Here is a 12,904-nt window from a genome sequence, read left to right on the forward strand (position 1 = left end):
GTCTCACTTATTTTAACAGTTAATTACTGCTGATCTTACCTCTTTTAGGTAAACTGGGCATTGGCTACATCTCCTGCCCCAAGTGGAGTGGAGGAGGATGAAGGCTGGATGTCCGATCCACAGGGAACTCGCTCTGGGTCTAAACGTAGCAAAGAGCTTCAAGAACTAATGGAAAGAGTGGCATCTTTGGAGACACAGCTGAGAAACTCCAGGAAGGACGGCAAGGGACAATCAGAAGATACAAAATGTGCCACATGGCCGGGGTAAACACAATCAACTACAGAAAAAAGATCAAATATAAATGAATAAAAAAGTCTCAGTGATTACTTAAATCGATGAAAATACTAATCCTGTGTTGGATCTTTTTGTCAGGAAGTACAACTCCCTGATTCAGGCCCAAGCTCGCGAGCTGTCCCACCTGAGGCAGAGGATAAGAGAAGGCCAAGGAGTCTGCCATATTCTCAGCCAACACTTGGGGGACACCACAAAGGTCCACTCAGTCACATTTATTTAATATAAATGACTCATTTACTATCTCTTTTTTTCGTTTACTTACAGACTTTTGAAGAGCTACTTCGTTCCAATGACATTGACTATTACATGGGCCAAAGTTTCAGAGAGCAGCTTTCCCAAAGCACCACTCTGGCACAGAGAGTTGTTGCAAAGATTAGTGGAAGTAAGAAAGCGCTCGCAAAACTGTACTGTCCTTAAAATGAATACATGTTAACTTTTTATGATGCTTTCAGGAGACTGTTCAGAGGGCTGTGATGATAAGACAGCCACACTTCTTGCCTTAAGGTGAGATATTTATATTTTCAGGATATGATTGCCTAAATGACAGCAGTGCCCCTTTAGAAAGCAAACTTGGACTGAATGTAAAAGTCTGGCCAAACATAGTTAGCTCTTTATGAAATTTCATCAGAAGCTCAATTACATTGGGTCTTTAAAATGATGTATGTATCTGTACTAAATAATTCAACCTTGTTGAAGCAATGACTCTTTAGCTGGTCCTATTTAAAGGACAAGTGATTTACTTGTCATGTGACACAGTGTTGCACGTTTGTGCCCATCCATGTGGCCTCCTGCAGCGCTCAGAGCCAGAGGGATTGTTGCTAATCCATTCACAGGCCACAGCTTGAATCCTTTACAGTTAAGACACTTGAGGTGAACGCACTGCTTGCAGGTGCTTCACAGTGGAGCTTAAGAGGCTCAGCGAGATTGTGTGGGAACAACTTACTGCTTACAAGAGAATTTTTGTTGTGCATTTTTCTAGGGTATTTTTGCTTTTTAAATGGCTCCTTTGTGGAAAACCATGATTTCTAAGAGCAGTCCGATCTACAGAGACTCTTTATGGTCTTTTTCAACTAGCTCAAGTCAAAGCCAAATCAGGCAGGCCAATCTGCTGAGGTTTTTGTTAGAGAAAGACCGAGACTTTATGCATCAGAAAATGAAACAGTAAGAACCTCTTACACATAGAATTTAACTTTTGGAGTTTTTTTTGTCTGCGTTAACATTTGTCTCGGGTTTATTTTTGACTACATTTCAAACTTGATGTTGGGGTGTTGGGGATATTATTATTTGTTACCCTAAAGCTAATATATTTGTTCTTTGTCCCCAAATAGACTCAGTAAGGAGCTTCAGCAAAAAGATAAAATCATCGAGTCCCTCCACTCCAGGCTCCAGCAGCGTGCAGAGACTCCTTCCAGCTGCCATGCCCTGTCTGAGACCACTGACCAGTCAGATCGGACGTCTTTGGTGTCGGACGAGTTCCGAGGCACTGAAGACCTGGACCTGTGCTCGGAGGCGGACGGACAGGACTACCAGGAGGGGCGCACACTGCCGCCAGCGTCAGAGCAAAGTGGTACTGCAACAATAGTATTCATCTTTAACTCTTTTTCAGTTACATGTTTCCTTTCTTATACTACCCAAACCATTCCCCTCTTGTAGTCTTCCCATCTCCCTATTCGCACCGCCCCCTGAAGTCTTCCCGCAGCTGTCCCAACATGCTTTGCTCTGCTCCTTCGGGTTGTTTTGCTGGAGGTATGGTCGTTACAAAGACGTACCATCAGAAGGGCTGCACAATATATTGGAATATTACTGATATCACAATGTGAACCAAAACAATTTCTGTTTAGCAAAAAAACCATAAAAATATTGTAAAGATATTAAGATCTTTTTTTCTGACCATGTTGATCCAATCTTAGTTTGATTTAGGAATTTAGAGTTGTAATTTGAAAATAATATCCCAATGGCAATAGTAAACATGAATATCAAATAACCTGATATTATGCAGACCTATCCGACAGTACTAGAAACAATTATCTTTTTCGCCTTTCTTGTCCGTCACCCACTGTCATTCTCATTCTCCTCCAGCCCCATTGCCTCTGCTCTCCTTCACCTCTCCCTCTGGCCCCCGGCCCAGGGCTCTGTCTGTCCTTGCTGTTCGTCCTGAGCTGGATGTGCTATATAAACAGATGAATGAACACAGCAGGGGTGAGGGGCAAAGAGTGGAGTTAAAATAACAAGAGAAACTTGACTAACTCGTTTGATATTGTTTATGGACTTAATGTTTACAGGATCCTTTTCTCCCGCTGACCACAACCAACAGAACCTCCTCAACTACAGCCAGCTATCCCATCATTCCTTTCAACAGTACCAGTTGGGAGGTATACCAGAGGACTATTCACTGAAGACGGACTCTGGTCTAGTAACAGGAGGGACTCTGTGGGACGTGGAGAGCATGTCTCAGCCAGTTGGAAGCTACTCTGGATTAACAGGACATCTGCCAGGACATGCCATCAGCAGCCAAGCAGGTAAGAGCTGTTCTACACCTGTGTGACTGTGACCGAGCTGATGATAATGGAAATGGATTTGAATAAGTGAAACTTTTCTTCAGGAATGCATCTGATTGAGGAGCACTTACAGGAGGTGAAGTGCCTACGGCAGCGTTTAGAGGAGTCCATAGGAACAAACGAGAGACTTCGACAACAGCTGGAGGAGAGGCTGGCCAGCACGGGGCGTGAAGGAGGTATTAATGCCACCTTCATTTATTGAGCAATGTTAAGGAATATTTATTCATATGTAACATGCAAATGTTGTTTTATCCAGGAGCTCCCACAAACATCTACATTCAAGGACTTGACACAGTTACTCAACTGTCCAATGAGATTAGAGTCCTCAAAGAGGAGAATCTGAGCCTACAGTCACGTCTTCAGGCCAGCACAGGTAATACTGCTCAAACAAACATCAACCATTAACACCAGAGATTGAGATATTTATTAGATGCTGTTAAATGTATCTGTTAAATCTATGTAAATCTATGTATCTGTTATGTCTATGGTAAATCTATATATATGTTAAATCTTTTTGCTTCTATTTGTAGGTGAAGAGGTGAGGCAGTTGAGGGATGCAGTATTCACAGCACGTGCTCGCCTAAAACAAGCAGAACTGGAGGCAGAACAGTGGAGAGAGGAGCTGAGGCGTCTTCAGATTCACAGTCAAGAGCAGGGACAGCAGCTACAGGCCTTAAGACAGGAGCGACAGATGAACCTCGAGAAAACCAACAAGTTTGTTTGATTAAAATTAGACTCAGAGAGACTTATAATGCTGTTTGCCTTAATCGCGTTCTGGCCTGACATTGTCATCTTTATTTTCAGACTTGAGCATGACGTGTCTCTTCTCCAGCAGCAGCTCTGTGAAAGCCGGGAGCTCATCCACTCACTGCAGAGTGAACTGCAGGTTTATGACCAAGTGTGTGCCAGGACAAAGACAAACAAAGGTAATTATAAATCCTTTCATTTTCTGTTCGTTGGCTTGAAACACAAAGGTGCCATGTGGTGGCAATTAAATTTTGGAGCTATCTTTCTGTGCACAGGTTTCTTGTCTGAGCTTCCCATGCTGCCAGTGGAGCTTGCGGAGCTGTTAGGGGAGGTGAGGAGTCTTCGTGCCCAACTGCAGAACAGCATCCAGGAGAACAGCAGCTTCAAGCAGCTGGAGCTCCACAAACAGTTGGAGCAGAAGCTGGGCTCGCCCCGGATGCTCCGTGCCCTCACCGCGAGCCCACAGCGAGACAGCTTCTACAGACGGCAGCTGCTGCACGGTGAGACACTAATGCCTCTCGCAGAGTGAACAGCATCGTCTGTTTGTGGTCTGTTAGTGCAGTGTGCCTAACTCTAGCCTGCTCTGAGAGTGTGTGTGTGTGTGTGTATGTTCTCCACAGACCCTGCTCCGTCTCCACCAGTCAGAGACATTGGTCTGTTTAACTGTGGATCCCCTGGTCCTCCCTACACAGACCTGGAGGACTGCCATAGCACTACCATTGGTGTGATTTTTATACTGCTCCGCATGCTGCTTAACTCACAAGTTATTAATAAAAGCTGTAGTTGATGCAAATAGTTGTAAATATGCTACAATTTCAAATCATGACTTCCCCCTTTTTTTTTTTTTACCAACAGACACATTTGACCCTCATGCTGAGTTGGAGGGAGAGGCCCCTGATGGATCATTTGCAAATCGTAATGGCCGACACGTCATCGGACATGTGGATGACTTTAGTGCTCTGCAGCAGCAGATTCTGGAGGGCTGCAGTCTTGTTCATCAAATAGAGTCTACAATACAGTCCTGCCTTTGCTCTTCACTGAAAGAACACCAGACACAGAGCTGTGAAATGGTAAGGCACCGAATATTCCCCATGAAGGTGATGTGGATATTCTCATACACTTATATCTCCTCTGCAGGTCCTGGACGACAGTTGCGTTAAGAATTTATTCACCAACACTAAAACTCTGAGACTAATCTTTGAGGAGACTACGTCTCTGCTGAAGATGTTTTGGAGAGCAGCTCTGCCCAGCACAGATGCCTCTCTACACAGCCTTAAGAAGGTCAGTGAAATGCAGGGTGTGATAATGCTTGTGAAAAAGTGAGTGAAAATGTTGCTTCATTGGTTCAGGAGCAGTGCCTGCAAGAAGAGATTCTGTCCCTCAAACTGCGCGTGTCTGAGCAGGAAGAGGTGCTTAAAGGGACAATTCAAAGGTTGAGAAGCACCAGTCGCACTAAAGAGAGCATGGAGCACTTCATAGTCAGTCAATGTAAGTTTGTGTGACCCTCTTGTAGAATGTAGGTCTGTACCGTTACTCAACCGTACTCAAATTATGACTATTTCTTACAGTGTCAAGAACTCGGGATGTGCTGAAGAAAGCACGGACAAATTTGGAGGTAATAACATTTTAAAAGCATATGTTGTAGTGTATTATCAATTACATTTTAAATTGTCAGAGTTGTGTTGTCCTTAATGTTTCCTGGTGTAGCTCTGTGAATCCATGTCAGTCCTTCTTCATTTTAAACTGTGTTTCTTAAATACCCAGAAGAACGAGTTGAGACTGTCTGCTCTTAGCTCCTCTTCCTCTCCTTACTCTGGTAATTGTCTGGCATCGTGTGTCTTGTGCAGTGTTGTCCTCGCTGCCATTCACTCATAAAGCAAAGGGACATCATTGATTTAATAATACTCTGGATTATTTTTACACCATTTATAGACCTGCTTTGTCTAACCATGCTGGATTCACTGCTTTAACATACTATCATTGTAGTCCCACATTCATTGTGTTTTCACTCATGTTTGGATTTGTGTTAAGACTTACCAAAAGCCTTTGTGGTGTTGACACACATTTACATGATTCTGTATTCAGCTCTTTTTGTTTCCTATATTGTTTTCTTTTCATTGAAAGGATTTCAGCATTACCTTATCAGCAGTATTATTTTGATACAGAGAAAATGAAGTACAGTAATAATTTTGCCTGAATTCAATTAACTCATACACACATTAAATGATGTTATGATTGAAGGTGTTTTCTAAGGCCTGATCTCCCCTCATAGATAAACATAGTGTTGTTTAGACGTCCTCAGTTTAAAGGTCTAGCTATTAATAACACTGGTCGCTGAAATCCACAGTGCATTCATGGCATAGTTTCCAAGTTCAGTCTACACTGTGTTCTTGTCTCAAGACCTGAAAAATAATTGACCTTCAGGTCTGATGGTATTGGTATTACATGGTCATGTAAATAATATACACGAGTGTAGTAGGGCATAGGCAGCATAATGCACATGTGTGGTTGGGTTGCTGTGGTCTAGCAGAATCTCTTTTGCTTTCCTAATCACTCATCTTCCGTTTTGCATCTTGGAACACTATTTATAATACTGTAACATGGTTTGTAGCTTACTATATTAATTAAAATGCATATTTTCGTACAATGTTAATGAACTTAAGCTTAATTAATATTTTTCAGCTGAAGAGCTCGGAGAGGCCGCTGGACAATGGTCTACTGATTGCGGTGTCATGACCTCCAGTTTTCCTGCCAGTCGACGCATGGTTACCAGGAAGCGTACCAGCCAATGCCTGCTTTAGACTTAAACCAGCCTCAACGCTATCACCTCTAAAGCAAAAAAACAGCCATTATTTCCCTGGGTTTTCACCAGCAAACCCTTCACAAACAGTTCAATATTTATAGCCTCAATAGAGCTTCCTCTCTTCCCTTTGTCCCTACAGGCAATACACGTCCAGTATATTCTGCGTTTGCAAGCCTTACCATGCCACGTCAGCCATATTGTCTTTGAGTGATCAGTCAGCAGTTTGCCTTGCCATGAGAGTGACAAAAGAAAGTGTTTGACTTGTGTCTCAGATGGTTTCAGAGACGTACGTCCTATGCAAGGAGCTGGATGGAGTTGCTCCTGAAGTTACTCTGGGTTCATTAACATGTAAGCATAAAGGTTTTCTTACCAAACCCAGAGTTGTCTAGGATTGCCCACATGTGAGAGCCAGCCAGCCTGTGGATGGAATGTTCGTGCATGTTTACAAGTGGCTTGTGAAAGGAATCCTGCACACCACCTCAACAACAAACTATACAATGTGTGAAAGTGACCACTCAAAGACAACCTCAAGGCTGACTGCCACAGAAATGCAGTTTTCTCTGGCTTTTTTTATATATATTAAAAAAGGACAATGTTTTGCAAATTCAATGCAATGACAACCTAATGTATTACAACACAGTGAAGGAATGTCTGTTCGTTATCACTGCTTATTGGTCAGATCCTTGATATATAATGTTTGAAAATGTATTTGTGGGGGACAAACAAGACAGATTTAAGCCAAAGGACAATTGTTAATTAATTAATTAAGAAGTAGCCAATTTGGTCTCCTTTTGACTGGCATTGAGACAAAAAACAACATATGCATAGATTTATCTTAAAATATTTGCTTGAGAGCTGAAAAAACATCGTAGGCAAAACAGTTGCATTTAATTCTTGCGTATTGTATCTTCTCTAAAGGAGTTTTCATATGAGCATGTGCAATAATTATGTTTGATGAATTATTATGCTGCACCACAAGTTTGTTTAACTACACTAGAATTTGCCTTGACACAAGTTCATTATTATCACAGTATTATGGAGTCCATCACTGTTTGATTCAAAGAGTGTCCATGCATGATAAAGTATGGGTAAACCATGGAGCAGGGGCTTGCCAGTAGCTGCCAGAGTTTGAACTTTGAACTTCTCACTGACATGCCGCATCCATGTGAATGACACACAAGCAGAACCAGAGACGGTAACTGTTAGACATGAGCGTTCTTTTGTTTTTTCAAAATATAATGGATCAAAATGATCTTTTTTGGACCAAGAGCCCTAGAGTTTAAAGGAATGATTAGTGGTAAAGATGTGTTTGGCCGAAAAACCTTTTACTGTCGTTATGAGTTATTTCTCTTGGTTCAAACTGAAGCATTCCTGTGGAAGTAATAATGTAGGTGGGTTTTCAAAAGTCACAAACTTTGGCAGACTACTGGTGGGATCACTGTCCTCATGTAACCATGTATTGAAGTGAGAGCTGTTTTTGTTTTTTGTTGCCTTTTTTGTTGTAAATAATGGAATGAGTGTGAGTTGAGTGTTTTTACAGCATTTGCTTTTTGGCAAAGTTGATATCCTGGGTAGCAGTGCAATAGCTGGTTAGGGTTTTATTTTAAGCATCTATCTCCTCATGCTACATCCATGTGATTCATATGCAGTGTGCGGTAGGAATGTACACTTTTTAAGTGTAATATAGGGTGTGTCTTTTACATTTGAAACCTTCATGTTACACAGATACCGCATAATATATTACCCTATATCCACCTTAAAGAAAGCTCTGGTGTATGTTGCTTCGCTTGCCTTTGAGCTTTTAGCTGGAGAGCTGCTTCATCAAGCTTTGAGGTGAAGTTGCCTTGAAATGGTGCTCGTCAATCAGAGCTACCAAGTCTGGTTTTGTTTGCGCTCAAAGTTTTCTCAGTAATGACTGTTGCAAAGCATTTCACTGAAAGTGTTGGATTTTCTAGATACCAAATAATTGCAATTTATTTAATTGAATGAAAATGGGAATTTAAGCACTTTGTTAGAGCGTAAACAAAACCTTTTTGATGTTTAGTAAGGACATGGTACTGCAGCAAGTCATGAGTTGCGTTTGTATATACAGCTTTTATGTGACATGTATAAAAATGTTGTTTTTGCATAAGAAATTAGAAACTGATGCAGGATGTAGGTCCCGCTTCTGATGAAAGTGTGTTGTGTTGAGACAATGTTGCTATAAGAAATAAAACATTTAAAACACATTTTGTGCATAGAACTGTGTAACACGCACACACACAACCCTTTACCATCCTACAGTTGAAGATGAACAAAAAAAATAGGGGTAATAAACAGGATCTAGGAACGTACAGTAACACTTTATTTGAAAACAAGTAAAATCCTTTCCACACTGGTTCAGCAAAGCATTTGAAACATTCGAAAACACTTGTAAAAATCAAGGTTTGTTTACACGCACACACACACACACACACACACACACACGCACACACACACACACACACACGTCACTTGCCATTTTATCTAAAAACATTAGACAAAATGTGTGGGTACAAGTGATATATTCATGTAACTCCTTTAAAAAACGTCTTACATAATACAACTTTGGATGAACACATCAGAGTGAGGACAATACTTCTCCCAAAGCTATAGACCATAAAACACCAAGTCCACAGATCAGTGCAAAAGACTATGCCACAAACTGCAAAAGTCATGACTCCAACCACTCAATGAAATAGTGACTTCTTATACTGTAGAATAAATACAACACACACACAAACTTAATAAATTAAAATGCATCTTCAGTACAAGAGGTGTCGACTGCATAGTTCAAAGCTTATCGAAGCTCCTGCTACACGGATGGTAAAGTGCTTGAGAAAGTGTCAAAAAGGCATGAAATGTTACTAGTCTTTATCCTAACAGTGAATCTAAGGCTCCGAAAGAAAATCTGTATGCTGTGATAAAAGGCCTTTTTTCATAAACACATTTATCTCTTAGAAGACACAGAGGTAAAACAGCGTAGGCAGTTTACATGCACATTTCCAGCCCTACATGCAGAAGGCAAAGAAGAGCTTGAGCTTGCTCTGTGTGGAGTCCAACATGACAAAATGACACAAGGAACACAATACAACAGGCCAAGAGTGGTCAAGTCATTCGTATATGCATATTATAACACATGCAAATTGTTTCAAACAGCAATTAACAATCGATCAGTCTCTGTAAAGATGTCAAAATCAAAGCATAATACTTTTACTCCTACACAATACCACTCGGTTCTGAGCCCTTTTAGATCACGTGAGCAACCTTTTTTTAATCAAAGTGCTTTTACTTTCAGTGTAAACTTTGCAGATGAGTTGGCTAAATAAACAGATTGGACAGAAAAATAATAAAAGGATCTGAGGTGAGTCAGATTGGCTTATAGAGCAAAGAGGTGACATATTTTTTCTTGTATCTGTGAGTGGCACTGAGCACCATCACTCCATCCTACAAAGACAAATACTATGAGTCAGGGGGAAAAGGATATTAGTTTGTCAGACAACTCCTGTACACTTACCTTTATTGACAGAGCATACAAGTGGTTCAACATGACATGGTTGGGTTCAGGCAATAAAGCAGGGTCACACTGTAAAGAGGAAACAAGTTATTAAAGAAATAAAATTCATTAATGCACCAATTTAATTATAAAAGGGAGGAAATAAACAAACAGAAACGTTGGTGTCCTTGTTTAGTATAACTTGTAGCAGATGTGGTGGGAGTATAGGTGGTGCTTTAAAATGTTCCTCTGGTCTAAATATGTACTGTTCCTGCCCGTATGGTCCAGGAGGGGAGCTGGACAAATCTGAAAGAAAAGTTATTATTCAGCTTTGTTTATGGGGTCACAATTTTGCCATAAAGCGATATGAAGTGATTCCTATAATGTAGAATAACGAATATCCTGATGGAGCAGACCTGAAGAATCGGAGCATTCCAGAGAGTCCACCTGCAGAGCGTCAAAAACCTCAAAGTCAGACTTTTTGACGTGAATCAGGTTGTTGATCGTTCCCATTTGGCTCGTTACAACGGGCTGCAAAGGAATTTAAAATGTATGCACTTAAATGTGTATGTGTGCACTCTTTAAAAGGTATTCAAAATGTTGCAACTAATGAAATAAATAATAAATAAATACCTCAGATGGATCATGGACCCACTGGCCATCAACAAAAAACTTGTACTGATGCTCTCCTTCAGGTAAGTCGAGGATTGCTACAAAGTCATTATGGCTTCAAAGCAGACGTTGGGTCATTTCAGGTTCGTGAACAGTGACAGAAAATATCCAAAGGATTGAAATGTCTACCTCTTATTGAGTGGTATCTTTGTACTCCAATTGTTAAAGGAGCCAGCTATGTAAACCTCTTTCCCTCCTCCAGCCCAGCGGATGACAGTGGGCCGAGCCTGTGGACCGGTCTTTACCAGGTCATCCAGATCAGGAGCATACTCCTTGTCTCCTGAAGTCTAAAACATGTAGGTGAGTTTTAGTTTATGGTTTAATAAAGAATTAGGATGTTTTTCTTTACTTTGTTTTCTGGGTCGTGGGTGTTAAAGATGTTGGGGTCGTCAGTGCTGTCCATCATCTTGTTGCTGGGCTCCTGGTCTTTGTGGCTGCCGCTGCTGTCTGAACGCTGAGCCTTGACTCCATGGCGATCTCCAGCCACTCTGTCCGTTGTGTTGCCCATAGTGTCACGCTATTTATACTGTAGAGCAGCTGACCTGAAAAGACATGAACACTATGTTTAAAAATGTCTGCCATTGGAAAAGACTTCCTCTCCTACAGACCAATATCAGCACAGGCGTCCCCCAAGGCAGTGTACTATGCCCACTTCTGTACTGCCTTTACACCTCAGGCTGTAAACCTATTCACATATCCAACCACATACTGTATAAATTTGCAGATGACACAGCCGTGGTGGAGCAATTACGAACAATGACGAGAGCACCTACAGAGAGAGAAGAGGTCCGGGCACTCACAGATTGGTGCCATGACGACAACTTGCTCCTGAATACAAACAAGACAAAGGAGCTGGTTAATTACTTTAGGAATCGCAAGAACTGCCGACTAGTCTGTGGATCAATGGGGAAGAGGTCAAACAGGTGAGGAGCTTCAAGTCTTGGTGTTCATCTCTCCGAAGACCTGACATGAAGGGCTCTACCACAGAGCCTCTCACTGACGCACTCACCCAGGACAGCGCCCTTTTGAAACACTTCCCTCTGGCCATCTTAGGGTTCTCAAGGCCCAGAAGGAGAGACAAGGAGCTTCTTCCACAGGGTAGTGAAGCCCCGCGAGAAGGGCATGTCATGAGGCCAAGGCATAAATCACTGGCCAGCACTTGAAATTACTTTTAAGATATGTGTAGAGATGTGTGCTCCCAAAGATAATTGTGTTGTGTGTTAATTTTGCAATGACAATAAAGAACTATTCTAAATTATAAATAGGCCTATTATTTCTTTATTTCTTCCTTACAAAATCATTATAAATATAATACATAATATAAGTAATGCATCATAACACTGTGTATTACATAAGTTACACATTTTAAGTCAGTTCAATCTGTAGTCAGTTCAAGTCTGTTTCTTTTTAACAGGATAGAGGCTATTTGAAAATAATATAGAAGAGAAATGCACAAGGGAGACATTTGACTGGATAATTTGCAAGTCATAACGCAAGTAAAGACAAGCCTTCCTAAAACTATAAAAACAGTGACTGACCAAATGTGAACTTGTTGAAAATGTGAAATGTTTAAATAATTGCATCATCATGAGAAGATAGACTCAGATAATGGTCCAAGACCCATTCAGCTGTGCAATAAATAATGCATTATGAATCTTTATGGATCATTATGGATCATTACTCAGCATCATTATTCAACTAAATTCATATTAAATCAAACGGTGAGTCATTTAAAATGGATGTCCTACAGTAGCCAGACCAGACCACCCGAGCTGTCACTGCCACCACAAGTGTTTCTGCTCTCACCTCTGGGAATATTTTTAGCTTTCTGTGTAAAGAGTTAGTTTCGAAGAGGCAGCCCTGTACGTTTGATTAACCACCATTACAGCTAAAACTATCCGTGATCAGAGGACTCAGACTTACCAAAGCCTGCTGTCTGTTCCGTGCAGTTTGTTCTCAGCAAAATGCCTCTTTCACGACAACTGGAGTTAGTGCCCCCCGTACGGCGCATCAGAAGGACAAAACAAGCGGCGTCGCTTTATAGCAAACAACACATTAATCATCTCAAGCAGTCACGTCAGGATCTGTATTAATGATAATAAATGAGCAACAAGTAAATAGGATCGAATAGGTTTATATGTTATAGGTGTATTTACATTTACATACTTGTACATTAGGCCCTGCTTCGTCAGTTCGTTTAGTCCACCAGATGGGGATGTTTCACAGAGCGATTCCACTCTATGGCCCTGGTCTTAAAGGGGCTAGATGCAAGTTTGTGATTTTATACTCTCTACTGCCACCTCAGGTCATACGTGT

General features: G+C 41.2%; 2 protein-coding genes across 9 annotated transcripts in view; one reads left to right on the forward strand and one right to left on the reverse strand.

Annotated features, from left to right (window-relative positions):
- LOC306972674 (myomegalin) overlaps positions 1 to 8,607 on the forward strand; it is a 33,221-nt gene extending 24,614 nt beyond the window's left edge. For 2 of the 7 annotated variants that reach the window (XM_079569374.1, XM_079569370.1), the window contains 19 exons: positions 49 to 263; positions 373 to 490; positions 559 to 676; positions 747 to 798; positions 1,623 to 1,861; positions 1,948 to 2,040; positions 2,577 to 2,813; positions 2,897 to 3,028; positions 3,109 to 3,225; positions 3,383 to 3,566; positions 3,657 to 3,778; positions 3,875 to 4,099; positions 4,220 to 4,321; positions 4,455 to 4,669; positions 4,737 to 4,880; positions 4,949 to 5,087; positions 5,168 to 5,214; positions 5,364 to 5,415; positions 6,282 to 8,606. In XM_079569374.1, coding sequence (XP_079425500.1) covers positions 49 to 263; positions 373 to 490; positions 559 to 676; positions 747 to 798; positions 1,623 to 1,861; positions 1,948 to 2,040; positions 2,577 to 2,813; positions 2,897 to 3,028; positions 3,109 to 3,225; positions 3,383 to 3,566; positions 3,657 to 3,778; positions 3,875 to 4,099; positions 4,220 to 4,321; positions 4,455 to 4,669; positions 4,737 to 4,880; positions 4,949 to 5,087; positions 5,168 to 5,214; positions 5,364 to 5,415; positions 6,282 to 6,400 — 2,670 coding nt within the window. In that variant the 3' untranslated portion in view covers positions 6,401 to 8,606. The other 5 variants (XM_079569371.1, XM_079569369.1, XM_079569373.1 and 2 more) reach the window with 5 other exon arrangements.
- A 1,032-nt stretch (positions 8,608 to 9,639) lies between these two features.
- On the reverse strand, positions 9,640 to 12,626 carry prkab2 (protein kinase, AMP-activated, beta 2 non-catalytic subunit). 2 transcript variants are annotated; one of them, XM_079568629.1, is made up of 8 exons: positions 12,512 to 12,626; positions 10,938 to 11,130; positions 10,718 to 10,875; positions 10,550 to 10,643; positions 10,333 to 10,363; positions 10,089 to 10,222; positions 9,938 to 10,006; positions 9,640 to 9,867 (listed from the first exon to the last, which is right to left on the reverse strand). In XM_079568629.1, the coding sequence occupies exons 2-8, from the start codon at positions 11,094 to 11,096 to the stop codon at positions 9,790 to 9,792; spliced, it is 723 nt and encodes a 240-aa protein (XP_079424755.1). In that variant the 5' UTR covers positions 11,097 to 11,130; positions 12,512 to 12,626; the 3' UTR covers positions 9,640 to 9,789. The 2 variants fall into 2 exon arrangements, with proteins under 2 accessions (XP_079424755.1, XP_079424754.1); XM_079568628.1 differs by having other exon boundaries at positions 10,333 to 10,447.
- Between the last annotated feature and the right edge of the window lie 278 nt (positions 12,627 to 12,904).

The sequence above is a fragment of the Gobius niger genome (assembly GCF_951799975.1).
Source record: "Gobius niger genome assembly, chromosome: 13".
In the NCBI taxonomy this organism is placed as follows: Eukaryota; Metazoa; Chordata; class Actinopteri; order Gobiiformes; family Gobiidae; genus Gobius; species Gobius niger.